At 43.1% G+C, this 19,100-nt stretch overlaps 3 protein-coding genes across 6 annotated transcripts in view; 1 reads left to right on the forward strand and 2 right to left on the reverse strand.

The window, feature by feature from the left end:
* Positions 1–519: 519 nt before the first annotated feature.
* On the reverse strand, positions 520–12,065 carry mfsd2b (MFSD2 lysolipid transporter B, sphingolipid). 2 transcript variants are annotated; one of them, XM_052053202.1, is made up of 16 exons: positions 11,766–12,065; positions 11,014–11,113; positions 9,711–10,033; positions 7,872–7,997; positions 7,672–7,796; positions 5,783–5,906; positions 4,926–5,004; positions 4,667–4,848; positions 3,934–4,024; positions 2,904–3,025; positions 2,748–2,831; positions 2,504–2,587; positions 2,257–2,366; positions 2,044–2,187; positions 1,739–1,915; positions 520–1,314 (listed from the first exon to the last, which is right to left on the reverse strand). In XM_052053202.1, the coding sequence occupies exons 3-16, from the start codon at positions 10,014–10,016 to the stop codon at positions 1,266–1,268; spliced, it is 1,803 nt and encodes a 600-aa protein (XP_051909162.1). In that variant the 5' UTR covers positions 10,017–10,033; positions 11,014–11,113; positions 11,766–12,065; the 3' UTR covers positions 520–1,265. The 2 variants fall into 2 exon arrangements, with proteins under 2 accessions (XP_051909162.1, XP_051909163.1); XM_052053203.1 differs by lacking the exon at positions 11,766–12,065 and having other exon boundaries at positions 3,934–4,021; positions 11,014–11,753.
* Positions 12,066–12,195: 130 nt separating this feature from the next.
* Positions 12,196–15,044, reverse strand: ubxn2a (UBX domain protein 2A). The gene is made up of 7 exons (XM_052053206.1): positions 14,938–15,044; positions 14,596–14,644; positions 14,273–14,384; positions 13,936–14,045; positions 13,717–13,854; positions 13,105–13,266; positions 12,196–12,641 (listed from the first exon to the last, which is right to left on the reverse strand). The coding sequence occupies exons 2-7, from the start codon at positions 14,628–14,630 to the stop codon at positions 12,461–12,463; spliced, it is 738 nt and encodes a 245-aa protein (XP_051909166.1). The 5' UTR covers positions 14,631–14,644; positions 14,938–15,044; the 3' UTR covers positions 12,196–12,460.
* Positions 15,045–15,534: 490 nt separating this feature from the next.
* The window catches only part of atad2b (ATPase family AAA domain containing 2B), a 38,282-nt gene continuing 34,716 nt past the window's right edge, over positions 15,535–19,100 (forward strand). Inside the window, exons 1-6 of one of the 3 annotated variants that reach the window (XM_052053192.1) lie at positions 15,535–15,785; positions 17,323–17,477; positions 17,888–17,919; positions 18,010–18,157; positions 18,784–18,883; positions 18,963–19,089. In XM_052053192.1, the coding sequence (XP_051909152.1) occupies positions 15,687–15,785; positions 17,323–17,477; positions 17,888–17,919; positions 18,010–18,157; positions 18,784–18,883; positions 18,963–19,089 (661 nt within the window). In that variant the 5' untranslated portion in view covers positions 15,535–15,686. Of the gene's footprint in view, positions 15,786–17,319; positions 17,478–17,887; positions 17,920–18,009; positions 18,158–18,783; positions 18,884–18,962; positions 19,090–19,100 lie in introns of all 3 variants that reach the window. The other 2 variants (XM_052053190.1, XM_052053191.1) reach the window with 2 other exon arrangements.

A 19,100-nucleotide genomic window follows, 5' to 3' on the forward strand; every position in this document is an offset into this window, starting at 1 on the left:
GTTGTTGTTTGAATGTTTTATGTTTTTGTCATGTTATGAGATAAAATAGATTCTGAACTGCATATCAATGCAGTCAAATTATTACAACACAGCATCAACAGTACATAACGTAACCCAAATGCCTTCTTCTTTAATAAATATTAAACAAATAAACATGTGTTTCTTATTTTAAGATGAGTGTATTTTACTTTATGTTAACTGTTTTGTTAAGCGCTTTTTTACAGCTGCCGCTGTTGTGAAAGCGCTATATAAATCAGCATGTATTGTATTGTAAGAGTAACACAAATTAAGCGCTTACTTTTGTGACATCATTGCTCCATATATATATATATACACAATACTCTGGAATCCTAATCCTTTTTTTAATCAGGTAATACATATCAGATTACTTAAACTTAGTACACATTTGAATAGCACAACAAAATGGTCATGTAACAATATAGAGCGCTATATTGTGGTATGTAAGGGTGTGATTCCAAACAAAGGCTCATTCCACTCATCATGAAAAATGACATAAAAGCAATCACAAAGGAGGGTTTTATTGCAGGGCTCTCGGCATCATAATAATAATCAGAGGGGAATGTACACAATCTCAATCCCGAGACTTGATCTGACACGTGTACACCGCATTGGTCTGATTGTCTCAGCACCAAATATGTTATTCATATTGTCCTCAATCCACACTGATTGTCCAACATCTACTGGAGATGAAATAAAATGGGGGTTAAAAAAAGGAAAACTTCTGGATTGCACAATATTTCCCTTTTGAGCAAGTTAAATATCACATTCTATCTATCTATCTATCGAGAGAACGACACACACACAGAAGTAGGTGAAGAATGCTACGAAGAGATCACAACTATCTTTTTTAAAAAAATAGACATTATTTTTTCATAGCTTTGTGGCTTATTCTTGACTCTCCTCATCTCTCTTCCTCACCAAAGTCACCAAACATCAAGCCCTCGCCACCTTATCGTGTCGTAATACTCTCACACGATTTATAAATAATAAATAACAGTATTGCAGAGCAACGAGACACAGCAAGGAAAGGGGGCGGGGGGGGGGGGAGATAAACCCCGTTATACATTCATTTGTATAGATAATCATATTATTATATCATTGCTATACAGTACATGTTGAAACAAAAAAAATGTTCACGGTCAAAAACAAATCAAATCCCAGTGTAATATACACCAATGGCACCAATCAATTTCCCAGCATGCACCGCTGGAATAGTGTCCGGCGTCCGGAATTTTTTTCCCAATTCACATCACGCCCAAGACATCTGAACTTCTGGAAGTGCTGCTTTGTTTCCTGTGTTTTATATTAAAAAAAATAAAAAGAAATACACAGTTGAATAATTAAATTGCTGCCATGCTCCAGGACCTTATCTAATGCCTTGCTTCAAACCAAAACTTTTTTGTGGGTCTACTCACCATGAACCGAACCAAAATATATGCATACGTTTACTTTTACTGTTCGACTACAAAATATTTTGCACTTTCCATCTGTCCAATAAATAGTACATGCTTGAAATTTGGTAGCAATTGAACATCTCTTGGATGAGTTTGTCTTTTGATGGATCCCTGAAAATGTTAAAAAATAATTCACCAAAATGGATCCTTCCAACCACAATATCTTTTCCTCCATTTTTTCTTGAAACTTTTTTGTAGTTCGACTCACGATAAACATGCCTACCACGTTTCATGCTACTGAGAGAAACTTGATTGTGACTCACCACAGCTCATCCAAGTGTAGTTTATTGCGCAGTCGCACTTTTTCTGTGATGGGGTATAAGAGCAGGATCATGAGGCCTGTGATGATGAAGGCCACTGGAGCGGCACCGATGAGCAGTTTAAGCGTGAACACCACAGCCACCGGCTGCTTGCAGGCCCCGTTTTCATACCCCGCAAACCTAGGGATGAGTGAAAAAATTTGGGTTGAAGCAAACCGAAATGAAAGACTTCCTCTATGTTTTGGGGCATAGACTTGTATGACTTTTTTTGTGTGTGTCTGTTCATGAAACGCATGATGGTGACTTACTCCAGGCACAGAGCGGACACGCCCAGCGAGACAGCGGCGGCGAACTTGGTGAAGAAGACGTAGAAGGAGTAGAAGATGGCCTCATGACCTTTGCAGTACGGGTTGGCCAGCCGAAAGTCGTCCACCACGTCCGGAAGCATGGACCTACCGTCATATTTGCTATCAAAACGGCAGCTTTGACTCAGACACTGTACCATTTGAATGGAGTCTCACCAGGGCAGAAGGAGCGAAGCGGCGACGCTGAGTCCGGAAGACACGGCCACCACGTACGCCACCACCAAGTTGGGGATGAACACCAGCATCATTGTGAAGGGCATGAACCACTGGTGGGAGAAAGATTGACCTCAAATGAATTTTTGGTCATGTCGGGTGCAGAAAATGATGCCACTCACCACTTCCAAATCGCAGAGTTGTATTAATACTTATTTTAATCGTAATACAAGTGTGAGGATAGGCTCACCGTAATGCCGCAAAAAGCTGCTGTCTTCTTCCCAAACTTCTGCAGGAACCACTGCCACAGAGGGATGCTTACTACTGCAGACACCTGACAGCACACAAAGTAGAAACATAAAAAAAAAAAAACAACAACAACAACCATAACACACACAAGTAACAACAGCGACACATAAGTTACAACTAAATTAACAACTATAAGTTCCAAAAGTAAAAACTGTCAAATGCATAAGTAACAAGTGGCAACTCACCAGGATGGTCAGCACGATATTCTGGAAGTGTTCCCTTAGGTCGGCGGCATATGTGCAGAAGAGGACAAAATTGTTCTGCACCAGCTGCACACAACAAGCAAGAAGGCGTCACACGAGATAGCGGCACCAAAAGCATCGTTTAAAATTTTTTTTTACCTGAATGGCAACCAGGATGAAGAGGAAGGCGGCGGTGAGAATGAGGTATGGCCCGTGACGCATCACCATGATGAAGCCGCGGTGGAACGGAATCTGCTTCTCCGTCTTTGGTGCGTATGGATCTAGATAAGAATCAGGACAGCGCATGTCTGATTATTTTTGTGAACATATACTTTTTCTGATGAAATACAATCGAACCTTGTTACAACGTGGCTCAAGGGACCTCACGAATGTGTACGTTGTAACGGTAGTTCCTTGAAACTATTTCTAATAAAATGGCCGCCAACTACGATGTATCTGTGCTGTATGTTGTACGTAGAGCATACGTGACAATAAAGACAACCTTGACCCTGACCTTGATAATCAGGTCAATTACATTCAGTCGGCAAATAAAAAGCGCCGTCTTCAGTTCAGGATGTGCCGCGCCCCAAAACCGTTTACGATCATCTTTCAATTTGTTGCCCTCGAACTCTGCCATGATTATTTTGCCATTACAGATGATTGTCGAAGTCGTTGAATTTGCCAATTTGTAGTCTCGGCTGAGGTTTGTCTGGGTAACTCCCTTTCCAAAGTGAAAGACAATTTCAGCCTTCACAGACAGCGAGATTTGCTTCCGTTTACCAGACATGTTTTCAGACGATGTGCTCAGGACGCGGCGTGCCTCCGGAAGTACAACAAAGTACGAGTCGATCAGTAAAGAAACGCAGGAGAATCCCACGCTGTGCATTTTGTTAGCAGTTAGCTTCCCACAGTTCGCTGTAACGAAGACATTTTCACAATTTTGTGGGAAAAATCTGGTCGTTATAATGAAGTTTACGTTAAAAAGGTGTCCGCTTAGTTAGTTATCTGCTTAATAAGTCATCTTGGTACTTTGTTACAATATTTACTTGCTGCTTAGCTACTTAGCATATACTGTTGGTCGCTGGGTATCTGCTAAGGTCAGCTACGGAGCTTTTAATCAGGTTAGCCGGTTATTAAATTGTTCTGTTTCTATGATGCAAATGTTAGTTAGATAGTTGTCAGGCCTTACCATCTTTTTCTTTGACTCCCAAGAACATGACCACAGTGCATACTAGGAAGATTCCCCCGATGACACCCGCAGCGATCATGTAAACTTCCTTCTGAAACCGGAAAAAAAAGATGGCATCATTTTCTCCATTTTAGTCGGTGTAATGTCCTAAAAAAAGGCATCCTAATCTTCCCTTGTTGGATAGTTGTGTTGCAGTGTTGCACAACAGTCTTCTGCTTTCCCCTTGCAGAATACAGTTGTGAATAAATCGGAACAGCAATTCAGACGCCAAAAATAGCGCCCCTCTGCTCTTTAGTGCATTTGTTTGCTTCGCTTTCCGGCCATCATTATTTGCCTTTGCCCAAACCACCGAGGAGGCTTCAACCAAAGTGTGTCGGAAAGAACAAGCCAGGCCCAAATAGCTGCGGCCAAAAACCAAAATCCCAACATGCGACCTATCACATTACTTTTCCACCCTAAAGTACCACACAAACACTAATATTCGCGACACAAGCCGCCTGCATGTGTGTCTGCTTGGACAAAAACAGTCTCTTCGTCACAACCAAATCACAGCCACTTTACTCTAACAGCAAGAAAATCTATAGTGTTAGATTTTTTTTGAACAAAAGATGATCGGAGAGATTTATTCTTGCCGTACGGTGAAAAGCAAAGTTTCAGGTTCAGCCCTTCAATATTCCCAAGCATTTTCGACGCTAATGGCATTTTTTCATACTGAAATGTTGTTTTTCCTTACAGCATGTGACATATATTCTTCAGAGCGCACCAAACTCCGGATCACGTCGGCCCCACCGCTGTTGTTGAATGCATTAATGGTGCTGTTGTGTCCCTGGCAGTGTTTGAGTCTGTGGGCACTGGCCACGATCTGGCCCTGGATAGCAGCACCGGCCAGGGTTCCCAACACCTCCAGAGTCATCCCTGACAGTAAAAAAACGTAGTTGCTCCATCATTCCCAAATGATCAACAAATGACTGACGGGTAGGGAAGGAGCTTACGATAGGCGGTAGCCGAGTCGCGCTCCCGCTGGTCTGTGCTCAGGAACATGGTGAGAGCGGAATAAGGCACGTGGTAGCACTACCAGGGAAAGAAAAAGAAGCTGATTACAGCGCAGAAAGACGCATAGAATCATATTTATCCCCCCCGCCCCCCAAAGATGTCAGATCAAGGTCAGTTCGTTTTCAATTGATCTTCAACCTAGCATAAGCATAAGAGCCCTGTAGATTTCAAACCATATCCATATCAGCATGCTATTTCATTCTGATGATCCGCAAACAGCAGTATATATTTTACAACTGTATACTTAGATAGCGCGGCATGCTATTACAGGCCAAACAGAGATGAATGGAGCGTGATGACAAAAGGCGCCAGGAATAGCTCCACTTTCCCTTTGAGGGGAAGGGCAGCGCCCCAAAATCCCGCGGGCTCGAAGGTTTCACGACGAGGGTGATTCCCAGATGTGATTACTCCTCCTATTAACTTTCACCTTCAACTGAAAATTGACATTTGCACGTGAGTGGTTGAGTATAAAATGGGGCATCGATAGCGCGGTAATGATTTTGTCAGTGGGGGTTTGTACCCTTGTCAGTATTTTATCTGCTGATGATCGCGTAGATGAATTGAATAGTCATGGATTTGGATTATTTCATAACAACATCGACAAACTATGCAGGTGAGGTGCAGGTATTATTATTTTTTGTCCACAGCGAGTCATAATTCTCAACTTCTTGCAGCACATTTTCAACTTCAACTTCTTCTCTTTATCCTTGTCACAAAATGTTTGCAGTTTGGGAAGGTACACGTACAATACGTTTGTGGCGGTCTAAATGGTTCATGTAGCGAGTATGGTACTCACCGTGATGAGGGTCTGGTAGAGGCAGTAGAAGCCAAGGTACCACACGAACCTCCCAGAAGCGAAGGGGGGCACGTACCAGAGGTAGAAGTAGGACACCACCAGGAACGGCGTACAGCCCAGCATCCTGCAGGAGAGGGGTAAGGGGGTTTGGGATGCCATTAGAACCAGAGCTGTCAATCAAACAGTGTCTGCTTTACGGCATTATGTAACCTCAGAATCGGGTCACTTTACTAAGCTAAGTTGAATTAAGCCGTCTGCTTAAACCTTGTTGTATAATACATACATTTGCATTGAGCTGATTCGAGGCAGACATTTTTTTCAAAACATGTTTTCTATTGTATGAACCGGGACCAGCTACATTTTTGAAAGGACAAAAAAAAGTGACGGTATTTGACTGTGCCCCCCCCCCCCCAAAAAAAAAACAACAACAACAACAAACAACCTGTGACCCAATGAAGCATGAACAGGAATAATGAAGCGTGAGAGCCCGAGTGGCTTCTGGTAGCGTCCGGCTGCGTTGCGCCGCTGTCCTCCCGATTGTTTGCAATAACAAAAGACGACGTACAACGCTGGTGCTGCACTATTAGGGGAGGGGATGCCGAGAAGGGTTGGATGGGGAGTCCATGGAATGCGTGAATGGAAAATGTGCTGCAAGGTGACGCACAAAACACTCACTACCTGCAAGGCATCCAGCTGATAAGAAGACAATCATGGTTCTCATTTGGCTTATTTAAAATGAGTTAATTGGATGAGGCGCAAAGGAACAGAGGGGATCGAAAGGTAACATAAGCGCCACTTGAGGCTACACCTCATTGAGAACTTTTACTTCTTGGTATTTCAAGGAATCTTTGTTGTTGAATTCATTAAATCGTCCATCTGGTGTGTACCACCTGGCCACCAGGGGGAAGTATAATACAGTCGGGCAGAAGTAACCGTAAAATTGGATCAAGAACATATGCTTGTGAGTACTGTTAAACTGTCCGTCTACATGTGTTGATGCACCGTTTGTGTTCAAGTATCTGTTCCTTACAACACAATACTGACACATCGATAGATACTATTAGTTCGCCTGTCTGTGGCGATTTCTGCTGTTTGTTAGCATTAAGAAAATACCGGTAGCTGCATGGTGGTGCACCAAAAACAGTGGTTCATTACTTTTTACACTTGTTTTGTTTTTCGTTTATCTATTTACGGCTGCTGGTTGACAGGACGTGCAAGAAGGGGCGGAAATGTACTTTCTGCCTGTTGAGATGTCCGTCAACCTGTGAAGCAAAATAAGGACAAACCCGTTAAACACGGCGTATCAAAAGATGCCGCGTGAACCGCAGCAGACTCCAGAAACAAACTCGCCCACATTCTCCAGAATCAGCCAAGGTGGTTAAACTGGGCCTCTGTCTGCTCTTACTTGGACGTCTTCCAAACCTGATCTGCTTACACATTATATGTGTGTGATCGACAATACACAAGCAGCATTAAAGTGTGTCTGTGTATTTACGTCAGCTGCTTTACACAGAGCAGCCCACTTCTTAAGTCCATTACAGCGTGAAAGCTTGGTGCAAGGAAATCCACGATGCCAAAGAGCCAAAAAAAAAAAAAGGCGCCGGTGGTGGTGGATGTTGCCCAAAGTTGAAATGAAGCGTTATGTAAACACAGCAGCTTGGTGCAAGGGCGCGTCGGGAAAAGCACAATTAAAATGCCATTAGCCATAGGCGGAGTGTTTTCTTGACGTCCAAAAAAAAAAAAACACACAAGAAAGCTGTGGAATTTTCAACTCAATTTTTGACTTCCTGTTGGTGTATTATTTATACGACCCAAATTATTTGGAGTCGTCCTGTTTGTGATGCAAAAATAGTTTCCATGGATTGGGCGGGGGCAGGGGGGGGTCTCACCAAGGCATCAGTCGACCAATCCTGGTCCACTTGGTCTTGTTGATGAAGAAGCCCACCACAGGATCCACCACAGCGCCCCAGGCTTTTCCGATAAATAGCACCATAGAGGCCTGGAAGGCGTTGATCTGTGTGGGACAGATATTTTTACTGGCACGGTTAGGCTATTTGAAATATGTTACGCCGGCATTATTATGGCTCACCTGGGCAACATCCAGCAGGTAAATCTGCAGGAAGAAGGCGGTGGCGCTGGCGGCAACCTCTTTGGGGACGCCGCCAATGGCGAAACACAGCTTGTTGCACACCGATAGCTTTTGACTTAAGTCGGTCTAACAGGAGAGGGAGAAGAAAAAAACATGTCAATAATTTTAACATTTTATGATAATTGGGTATATTGCCAACCAAAGATGCCTATCCATCCATATTGAGGTATTTACTTTCCACTTTTCACATGATGCAGAGGCCCCACAAGTTTACAGTCACATTTGCAGTGACAGGAGTGTGCAATTAGCATATTCTATTTGTGAGGGGGTTGGGGGGGGAATGCCAAGCAGACTTTTGGGACATGAGCGTGCCGCTGATTTGGGAAATTTGGTTTTGCCAGCAAGTGCCCAGCATCCGTATTTAAAGGTTTAAAAGTGTCGGGCTGTTCGGGTCGGGCTGAGGTTGCAGAAGTAAAAATGATGAGGGTGTGGAAAGTCTCCATGTAAATAACAAGGCGGTGAAGTGTTTATTGATTTATTCTGTTTGCTCTGTTTATTTTTATTTTTTGTTAGAAGAAGGCATTCAGGGAACAGTTAAAGTTCCACACTGCTCCCTCTGATTAGTACACGCTGCGCTAAAGTCCAAGGCTACCCTTAGTTTAGTTGACATTGCAAAACAATTCTTAATGATTACGAGTGACAATGTCCCAAAACCTTTGTACACTAATTTTAAGAGTCACAATTAGTCATTCATTTAACTTTAACATTTCAAGTCACGTTTGATGCAATTTCCTTCCTCCTGGGTTTCTATTTTCAACAATACCTCCACCATGCGTCACTTTGAATAATGAATGGTGATTTTTTTTTTCGACACCCCCAATTTAGAATTCCCAGAAAACCAGTGATGAAATGATGAGTAACGAATCCAAAGATGCCTCTGCGCGGTTACGAGACGCACAATCATGCGCACGATCTCTTTTTGTATTCAACGGTTCGGTTCGTAATGAGGAGTCATTATTTTGTGATATTGTCAAAAATGTGAAGGGCTTTCATTTGCAGATTGAGATTGACTGAGTATGATGTTTAGGCAAACGTGATCATTTTCGAAACCGTTGTTTTTGTCTCTCTTTTCCATGTTGAAATACTTCGTGTCCATATGACAATGTTGCATTTCGGCACATGAGTGTAAAGAAACAATAATGGGGTCAAATCGAAAGCGATGCGGCGAAACATTTTTACGGAAGAGTCAAAAGGCTTTGATCCATTGTTGACCCGGTGATTATGCTAACAATGCATCGTTTCCAGTCAACCGTTGAAATTGAGGCCAACTTTAAGTGCTGAATAAAAGCGATCGTGCGATTCAAAGCCCCAAAAAACACCAAAGCGACCACATCTCAAAGTGAAATGCTGTTATTACCGCCGCCCTGTCAAAACATGAAGGAGCGACAATTACCAGGACGGAGGCGTGTAATTATTCCATCGCAAGACTAGTGGGGTCAGAGGTAAGTAAAGGCTGAGCCTCTCGCTGCAATTACAACTAATTGGAGAGGAAATCAAAGTGTTTTTGCTGGCTCCACGCCACTGATGATGTGCAAAAATATGCCGTGAACTCTTGTATCAATCTTCTCCAAAGTCTTTCTTATTCCTTCCTTCTCAACTCCCCCGCCAGCATCAAAGGGGATAAACAGGATGTCCCGACCTCATGTTATTCAAGAGAAAAGAAAAACTGCTTCGCTCAGCACATGTGTCAACACTAATATCACTAACCAATTCTTTGTAGGTCATGGATTTTTTGGGGGGGTGAGGGGGGAGTTGTATATTATGTGTGATTGGTCTTACCTGCTGAGGGACTTTGGCATCTAACAGCGTCTCAGTGGGCTTGAGCATCTTTCCTGCCGTAGCCAGCCCCCCGTGGGTGCCGTTCTCCCCGCGTGCCATGGCAGAGAGGCTGTGGGTGAGGCGGCAGGTGCGCTTTTTCTGTGAGGCCGCGCCAAAGTGCGTGTGGCTGAGGCTGCGGGTGTGAGCCAATAGGCGGGGCGGGAACTGAATGTGGCTCTGACTGCGTGGCGGGAGATCTGACTGCGCCGCCTCTTCCTCTTCCTCCTCCTGCTCCTCCTGGACAACTCGGACGCTTTCTGCCGCCATTCACATAATGCTGTGCGCTGGAACGGGGAGGCCAGACCAAGGGATGACACACACACACAAACATGCACACACACACAAACAGGACACAAAATAGACATATAGTCAATAACAAGTGTGCACAACATACAAGCTCAGGAATGCTGACGCACATATGTGCGCCGAATTCCAAAATGGAATACACACTACCACACTCCTAAATGGTAAACACAAACCACTGACTTTATTAGGTACAGATCATCCTTACATCTGCCTTTGTCAAGATAATATTGCGTTTTTTGTTATTTGGTGTGAATTTGACAATATTATATTACCTACACAATTTACAAAAAATAAAGGAATATATATATATATATATATATATATATATATATATACACACAATGTTGCTTTTGTTTTTCTTCGTACATTGGTAGTTTTATTCTATTCTCAACATCTGTATATGTGGTAATGTGGTAATATAATACCAATTTATGGTATTTTGGTCTTATTTAGCTCGGATGGAAACCGTAACAACAACAAACACATTCCTGTCCTGTCGACGAGCTCATTAAAAGAAATTGATCAGCTCCTCAGGTTCCTGTTCATTTAAATGCAACAAAACACAACACTTTTAATACGGCAAATTATGGTAACATGAAGATGACTAGTTTTCTCCTCAGGAAAGGACAATAATAAGACATGTGTTGTGGCGGATGATCTTGTAAGCGTTTTAATAACACAATGTAGCTAAATGACCAAAAATATCAAAAAGATGGCTGATCATAATAAACAGTCTCATTGATGCTCATTATATTTTTAAGTATAATTTCCTCACTAGTTTGTGAATGAGGTGCACCTAATGCTTTGCCTGCTGAGTGCAAACGGCATCCAACGCTCGTCCCGTGTGTTACTATTCCTGGCAATATACATTAATAATGTATATATTTTATATAAAACACGCAACATATCCTCCCCAAAATAAAATGCGAATAAAAACTAGGCTCATATGTTGTCTTACCTGCTGTAAATGGAAAAGAGGAGCGCTCCGTACAGCGGTGGATTGATGGGTGTGTGCGCCGGGAGCGCAGTGTCGGCGGACGGGCGGGATGAGAAGGAGACTGCGGACAAGAACCACACACGGACGAAGAGACACGAGTGTGTGTACGTGTGCGTGTGCGTGTGTGTAAAAAAAGAAACAGTTAACTGTCCGTACACTGCTGAGGCGACCCCGCGCGACCGTCATGGTGTACTGCAAAACTCATTCATACATTCGCACGCACGCACATACAAACATTGAGTTGAAATAATTTCAAAATTGGTCCAGGCAATACACTATGCATTATACTTTTTACAACTGTGTATGTGATCTAAGAAATATTGATTCAGTTTGAATTTGAAGCAGCATTCGTTTTTGCCACACATTTGCTTTATATGGAAAGTAGAATAATTAAAAACATCAATCAGCAATTTTTTTTTTACTGAAATTTCAGTTTGATAGAAGAGCTGCGAACTTGGATGAACTTGGTACACAGCCCAATTTTGAGGTGTGCGTGATGTTAACCTCCCTTTAACCTCCTTGTGTGATTCATGGTGAAGCATCAATGGAACCAGTTGGAACCAGCAGCCGTCCCTGATGGCTCTCAACATGATAATCACATTTCCACGGAACCGCTTGCACAAGATGGAAGGCCGGAAGTCCAAAAAAAACCTTTCAAAATAGTAGCTACTAAATAACATACATGACACAGGATAAATAAATTCCCTCCCTACCTGTGTTTGAGAATCCAGCATTGATGCCGCCAGACGCCAACATTCTGGCTCACGTCAGTGGTACCGGATACCTGTAATTAAGTAGCGGCAGGTGGAATGCCACGAATGAGGTTTGGCTTCATGTCAGAGGCAGTGATTCAGCCTCTGCGAGGCGTGTGCCTTGTGAGAAGAAACTGACCACATTTTTCCCACATCATTTTTTTACTCTGGCAGTACCGCGACGTGTGAAGCATTCGACATTCTGCTTTGTTAGTGGTATCATGGCATGGAGATCAACTTTTAGGGACGAGTACTACCTACTAACACATGACAAAATTATTGTGCTAATTATACTTTGCTCTATATTTGCTCTACTAAATCAATGCTATGAGAAAAGAATTAAATGGTAGAATGTTGCTCGGGAGGGTAAAATAAAGAAATGTATGCAAAAGAACCTTAGTTTTTTTAAAATACATGTAATTGAATTTGAAATGATGCAGGCACATAACATGATACATTCAAAAATGAGTCGATGTAAAAAAAAAAAAACAAGGCAAACATTTAACGTATACCTCGACATGCAAGCAGTGTTGAAAGAGTGCATAAAATTGTCCATCACAGTTTAGGAAGACTTTTTTTTTTCGTTTTTGTTTTGGTGCTGCTTTATGAAAGTATGCATGTCATTTTTGGATGTAAGGTGAAAAGGGACAGGTGGATTATGGCGCAAAGGGGGCATGCGTGTTGAGGGGCCGCTGAACAATGACAGCGTTGGCCAAGTCCGCTGCTTCGAGGCTCAGCTCTTTGTCGTGGAGTTCCCGCATGGGAAGCGACGTGGTCAGGACAAAGGGCGGGCAGGTCCTCTGGCAGCGTGACACAAAGTCGTGGACGTCTCCGATCCTGAGCAGGGGGAAGACGGGAGTTAAGGGGTGAAAGGTCGCAACAGTTACTTGGTCATGTTGGAGGTCAATGCAGGACAAATGTAAATCCGCACAATTTGGATTTTTACTTGCATTACTTCCTACGGGTGACTCGTCCCATGCTTTCTCCTCATTCAAGCAAGGGGGAATGTCCATTATTCATGAGCACCAGTGGTCTCCTGCTCACACAGGAGACTGGTCAAGGTCGGCATCAGGCTGTCTCCATCCTTGAGCTCCTCTCCCCCATTACATAAACGCTGCATTGGGGGTTACGCAATCCATCCCCCCTGGTGGGATTTGATAGACGCACTCTATCTCAGATTATGATTTGCGCGCCAGACCAGCATTACGTAATCCAAACTAGCAGCAATCTTTTTCGTCATTTGGAGGTAGAAAGCAGATTAACATGTTTTTTTGGTTTGTTTGGCGATGTGACTACGTACCGATGCGATAGGTTGAAGCGCTGCACCAGCCTGCGGCCGTCGGCCAACCACAGCTGCAGAGAGGTGACGGGCAGGGTGTGGTCCAGGGTTACCATGGGGATGGGGGGAGATTCGCCGTCCTCATGCACTGATGGCGAGCGGGCCACCACTCGGGGGGCCACGCTGCGGCACGGACACAATCCAGAGATTAAGCATGCGCCAGATTAAATCTTTATCTTCAATAACTAATGATGATGGCAGGCGGAGGACAAAATTAAACCAGAGCCGTTTTGCACCTCATCAGGGGTTCGTCATGAACGGCTTTGGTTGCTTGGATTGTGAGTGACATCTTGTGGCAGGCAGTAGAATAGTAACTCCTTATTCATATTCTGATTAAAAAGTACTGTAATACAAATGAATTCGACTATGTTTTTAATATTTCTAAGGGTATTATTCATTTAATAGCAATATTTTCAAAAAGGTTTTCAGCTGACTGTGATCAAACCTTATTTAAAGTATTTCAATAAAAATCCACATCAAATCAAATCCAGTACAACTAAAAGTGACCACAAGGCGTAGGCAATCTGAATTATTTCCTGCAATCTCACTATTTTCGGTCAAGACCCCACTCACCTGCCAAGCCGGTATCCTTGCCCGCTGAAAGGGTGAAAAACCTTCTTCCTGGGAACGTACTCTTCCTCTGTCAAATCCTCCACGTTGACCTCCAGTTCGTCCTCCTCTGCTCGGCTCTCCCACTCCGACGGAAGTTCCCTGCATTAAAAATCACAACACTGATGAGGATATTATTCACTTGAGGCTATCGTTACAAATTGACCTAAAAATAAAACTCACCCTCTTTTGATGGCATCCAAGAAGTCCTGGTTTGCTTGGACCGAATAGCTACGGAACTCCTGGTCGTTAACGGTGAAGCCGTCCTTCCAGAGGCGCACCACCATCTCCACCTAGTGAAAAATGAAGAAAAAGCATTGCAGCACCAGGGTAAAGATATGAAAATTAAGTACCGGTAATCATTTTATGACATAGTGCAAAAAGTTGCAATCTTACCAGAATGTTGTCATATTTTTTCAGAAAGAACTCATAATTATTCTTTATATGTGTGTGGTCCTTAATCGCTGTATGATTATATTGAATACATATTCAATAATTACTTCATTCATTCATTCCCGACCTTAGACGTTCCCGAGGTATCATAACAGATCTTCTCCACCTCGCCCAGGAGGTCTTCTACAGAGAAGCTGCACCTCATCGGCGCCTCCTCTTTGCTGTCATCGCTGGCAACCCTGTTCAGCACAACATTTTATTTTGAGAAAAAAAAACCCCAAACAAACGTATTCTTACACTTTAGGGGCATTATTGTGTGATATGTCGGACACATAAGGTATCGCTTTAAGACACGTTTACACTCAACAGTATAAGAAAGAGTTTTTACACTTTGGACCGGTGCTCTATTTTAATGTGTTGTGGTTTCACGACAGCAAGCATTCTCCTTACCAAATGTCATCATTCTCAGTGTCATTGTGTATCATGTCGTCTTGTCCATCTGAAAACAAAAACAAGTCATGCAAGGCAAGCACATTTCAGAGAAAGCAATTGACAATACATTTGAGTAATTTAGGGCATCTTTTATCTTGTGTGTTTTCTCAATTCAACACTACTCAACTATGAATATTTCTACGAGTGTAATGTTATTATTGACAACCGTTTATCGGCCATCATTAAAAACGATTGTGAGCGCGAGTGACGTAACAAAATTAACGTAGCACTGTAATGATTTTACGAAGACTAACAAAACAATATTCAAAATGAGGTAATTTAGGTAAATTAATAATTTACCGGTCTCTGTGTAAGGACTAATCTGCGGCTAAAACATCTGCAGCTAGCTACTCTACCGGTTTACGGCACCAGCTCTCTGACGTCAACACCCCCACCATAAATTGGCAGGTAGTGTCGTAATAAGTTTCGATTTCTGTTCGATTGTTCGTAACCTCATAAAAAAAATATTCCTGGACATGAAGCAAACATTTGTATCATATAATTGTTTGAAAAAAATAAAAATTCTGGTTATGACGGTTGATACATAATACAACATACAATAATAATAATAATAATACCCAGGTATGGGGGAAAAACAATCGCCTGTAAGAATAAATAGTAAATAATTACAAAACTGATTTTTCAATTGACATCATCCGAACGAGAGTTATGACTACATTGTCCAAAAGAGAGACATACTGTCCACAAAGGGAGTCAAAAAAGACACACAACAAAGGAGGGGAAAAAAACAATGAAGGAAATGTGTTTAATGTTAAGTTGTTAATGTTGAGTTGCGGCTTGAAAAAGTCAGCCACTAACCTGAAAACAAACTTAACCACTTGACATCACAAAGAGAAACACAGTTTACGGACACAAACGAGGGAAGAGAGATAGAAAACCAACACAAGAGGGAGAAAGAGCGAGAGGGAGAGACGGCGAGAGAGCGAGGAAGAGCGAGCGAGGGCGAGAGAGAGGAATGGCGTATCGGTGCTGTGCTCTTTGAGCCAGTGTTTGGAGCCGGTTTTGGAGCCCTTTGAGTGAGATTAAACATGGTGAACACACGGAAAAGCTCACGACCGGGCAGTGGCCACTTTATCTCCTCCAGAACCCGCTCGTCGTCGAGGAACGAGCGGAACACAGACGAGCATGTAAGCCAATTTCCTCTTTCTTTCCCCCCGTTGTGCTAACACAGCTGCTGCTAATTGTAGCTGTAGCCTTGGCCTTGGAAGGAGCTGCTCACACTTCGGGGGGCATCGTCCCCCATTGAAATGACAACGCCACCAGGCTTGACACCCGTCGGGCAACGCTCGCACACAACTGAACACCTTAATACTGGGTTTCGTATGTCTTGTCATTTACGGCGAGCAGCATTAAAAGCGTTCAAAGCGGAGGCTTGCCGCGTTAGCTGCTAGCTTCAAGTTGAGTTCTCTTTGTGTTTGGCAGTTGGAGCTGGGCGACTCGCCTCGCGTTCGCCAGCTTGTTTTAAACCTCTTTGGGTGAAGCCCACCACGGGGTCTGACAGAAAGCTATCACCGCGAACGTGTGTGCACGTCGTGGAAGTATTTCACACTTTTCTGAGTGGGTTAAAGCTCGACTGGGGCTGGAGCTAAGGCTAGCCCAATAGTGTAGCCTTGTTGTGGGGGAAGGGTTCACAACAGTTGGCTGGCTCACGTTCTGTATAAGGCAAGTCTGAACTTGGTGAACTTTACGGCGTTAATACTATGCATTACCTTCATTAGACAACAAACGCTTTTTAGTTGGTGCTGGTACAAATGACCAATTGAATACGGTGGAGATTTCGTTCCTTTGTGTGACATTAAAGCTCGACTGACAGCAGCCTTTTTCTTGTGTCACAAAATGGTGCGTCAGAGAACAACATTTAAAAAGAGGTCTGTATTATCACTACAAAACTCCAGCAGGAGTTGCCACTTGAAACCATAAAGAGAGACATATTTATTAAAACACAATGAATGGAAACAAATCAGTGTCAGTCACAATTTACTTGGCATTTTACAGAGACATGCTGTACAGACATAAAGGGAAAGAAAATAGACAAAAAAGCACACACACACACGTACGCAAGAGAGACAGAACAATGGAGAAAAAACTGCAATAGCAAATCACATTTCCTGTGTTACCACATCTTCGAGAGTTACAGAAAAGGGTGGATAGAAAATAAAAAAAAAAAGAGCGACATACAAATGTGTAGACAGACATCGGGCCTCATCTATACTGTTTTGTTTCAAAACTTTCCTTTCATATCCGAGTGACATTTCCCAGAAGCACTTGGAAGAAAGGTGCGAGTAGACAACCTTTACCACATCTATAGGGTAGGTTACTCCTGACCATATGAACATAAAATGGCTTAATTGTAAGAATTGAATTACTATCCTGCCTGAAAAAAAAAACTGCAGTCAAAATTTATGACAAATTTCCAAAATATAGAAACATCTGGGGGTAATCCTGAGAAAAAGGACAGAAAAAAGAAAGCATGTTACAGACATAGTCAGCACCACACCATGTGCTGTTAGGTCGGTGAGAAAAAGTGGAGTTGAACTAATTTTAAACAGCGCTCTCTTCAATGTTCAAAAAGAGCGCAGTTTCTGCACTCCGTTACTTAATGATGCAGTGGTTTGCTCACAAGCAATGGTCCTGTTTAACGTAATTTTTTTGCTGGACCAGAAGGAGATGAGCAGTGATGTGAGCAGTGCGCGGCTCAGCCCGCCTGCCAAGCGGCCACACAGGCAGAGGACGTCGGAACCCAGTTCCAGCGACACGTCCCCCTCACCCCAGACCAAAGGCCAGAGGGTTAGCTGGGACATTCCCACCTACCGGACCAGGTCGGCTTGCTAAATATTGTCTTGGGTGATCCTCGTATTTACGGTGAAATTTCAGGGTGAAACGAATCTTCATGGAAGAACCCAATTTAATTCTGATGAAAATGACTGTTTCAGTATTCATTTATTTTGAATAAGGAAATGTATTGGCTCATGGATCAAACACCTGTTGTGATTTGTGAATGATGCCGTTCAGCTCTTTAGTAGATGACAGAAAGTTATGTAGAACGTACAGAACTGCTTCATTCAAAGGTTTAGAAGTCAAATTAAGTTCACCTGTAAAGGTTCGAGTGTATTTTCTTTTCACCCTGAAATTTCACCCAAAAGCCCAATGTCCCTAACTTTTTGCGAGTTGTGTACCATAAAATAAGTGCAGCCAACCTGAAATCAAATCATGTGTTTTTTACTTCTAGGTTGTCATCTCGCATCATGCAAAATGGGCACGGTAATGTAATACAGGACGTTAAACCTCAAGAAATTACGACAGAGATTGAATTCCTTATTTCATTTATTATTATTTATGTTTATGCCGCAGGCCATATGGCCCATCGAAAAGAGGAGCTGGGCCAGGGTGACCACTCACGCATGAACGGTCACGTGGAGCTGAAGAGGAGCTGTCGTGTGAGGAAGAGCCAGTTTGAACACCTCAACCAGAGCCTGCTGTTTGACCAGCTGGTCAACAGGTGAGCAGGCGCTATACCACCCCACGTCCAAATCCAGACATAGAATTGCACTGTGTAGGCTTGGCATTACTCGTCTCAGTTTGAAGCCTGGCCTTTTACTGTTTAATTGCACAGTGGGGGAAACTGTGGAACCATGCAACAATGAATGCTTTCCTCAAGGTTTTAATGTTGTGAATTCCTGCCTGTCTTTGTTGAAGAATTACAAATTAGTCAACCTACAGTGTTATCGGTTTGGCACACTCTGAACCCAAACTGACCAGCTCCTAGAAATAGCACTTGCGTTTGCTAGTGGAAATAGAGAGTAGGTACTGTAAAATGCAAAATGGCAGGATTAAAAAAAAAAAATAATTTATTTGGGGATCCACGATAGCTGACGGGTATATTGGACTGATGAAAAAAATGAATGTTAATCGGAGCGATAGCAACAAAACTGGACTGATAACAAGAGGTAGACTGACATCACTCCTGTCTAACATTTTTTTTTCTTGACTAACCTCCCAACGTTTTGGTCCAAGCTACTTTGAAGCCTTCCAATTCACAAGTGCCTAAAGGCGTTTTTTTTTTTGTCTTAACGCCTCCAAGCATCCTCCTTGTACTAGCCTTCAATCTATCGGATCATTATCTAGCACCGCTGAGGCCGTCCTTCAGGAGATGGACAACATCAGCAGCATCAGGCAGAACCGTGAAGTGGAGCGCCTCCGTATGTGGACCAGAGACACAGAGGAGGTAGGGGGAGGAAAAGCCAGGCTTTTCCCCTGAAGTTCCACAACAAACACTTGCTCACTGTGATCTGATTTTCTTTCAGGAAAACATGGACATGTACTCTCGAGTGAAGCGGAGGAAGTCGATGCGCCGCAACACGTTCAGCCTGCCTGCGCACCACAAAGCCTTGAGTAAAACGCAGGAGGAAGAAGAAGAAGAGGGCACGGAAGGTGAGTTGCTG

The sequence above is a fragment of the Hippocampus zosterae genome, chromosome 19, assembly GCF_025434085.1.
Source record: "Hippocampus zosterae strain Florida chromosome 19, ASM2543408v3, whole genome shotgun sequence".
Taxonomy (NCBI): domain Eukaryota; kingdom Metazoa; phylum Chordata; class Actinopteri; order Syngnathiformes; family Syngnathidae; genus Hippocampus; species Hippocampus zosterae.

What these genes read in the sequence shown, in the direction of transcription:
- mfsd2b (XM_052053202.1), bottom strand. Translation starts at nt 10,016, where the DNA reads ATGGCGGCAGAAAGCGTCCGAGTTGTCCAGGAGGAGCAGGAGGAGGAA. An exon ending in TCTACCAGACCCTCATCACG is followed by an intron (nt 5,005 to 5,782) that starts GTGAGTACCATA and finishes TTTCCCTGGTAG; the next exon opens with TGCTACCACGTGCCTTATTC. An exon ending in GGGAGTCAAAGAAAAAGATG is followed by an intron (nt 3,026 to 3,933) that starts GTAAGGCCTGAC and finishes ATTCTTATCTAG; the next exon opens with ATCCATACGCACCAAAGACG.
- ubxn2a (XM_052053206.1), bottom strand. Translation starts at nt 14,630, where the DNA reads ATGATACACAATGACACTGAGAATGATGACATTTG. An exon ending in TTGGATGCCATCAAAAGAGG is followed by an intron (nt 13,855 to 13,935) that starts GTGAGTTTTATT and finishes TTTTTAATGCAG; the next exon opens with GGAACTTCCGTCGGAGTGGG. An exon ending in CGCTTCAACCTATCGCATCG is followed by an intron (nt 12,642 to 13,104) that starts GTACGTAGTCAC and finishes CCCCCTGCTCAG; the next exon opens with GATCGGAGACGTCCACGACT.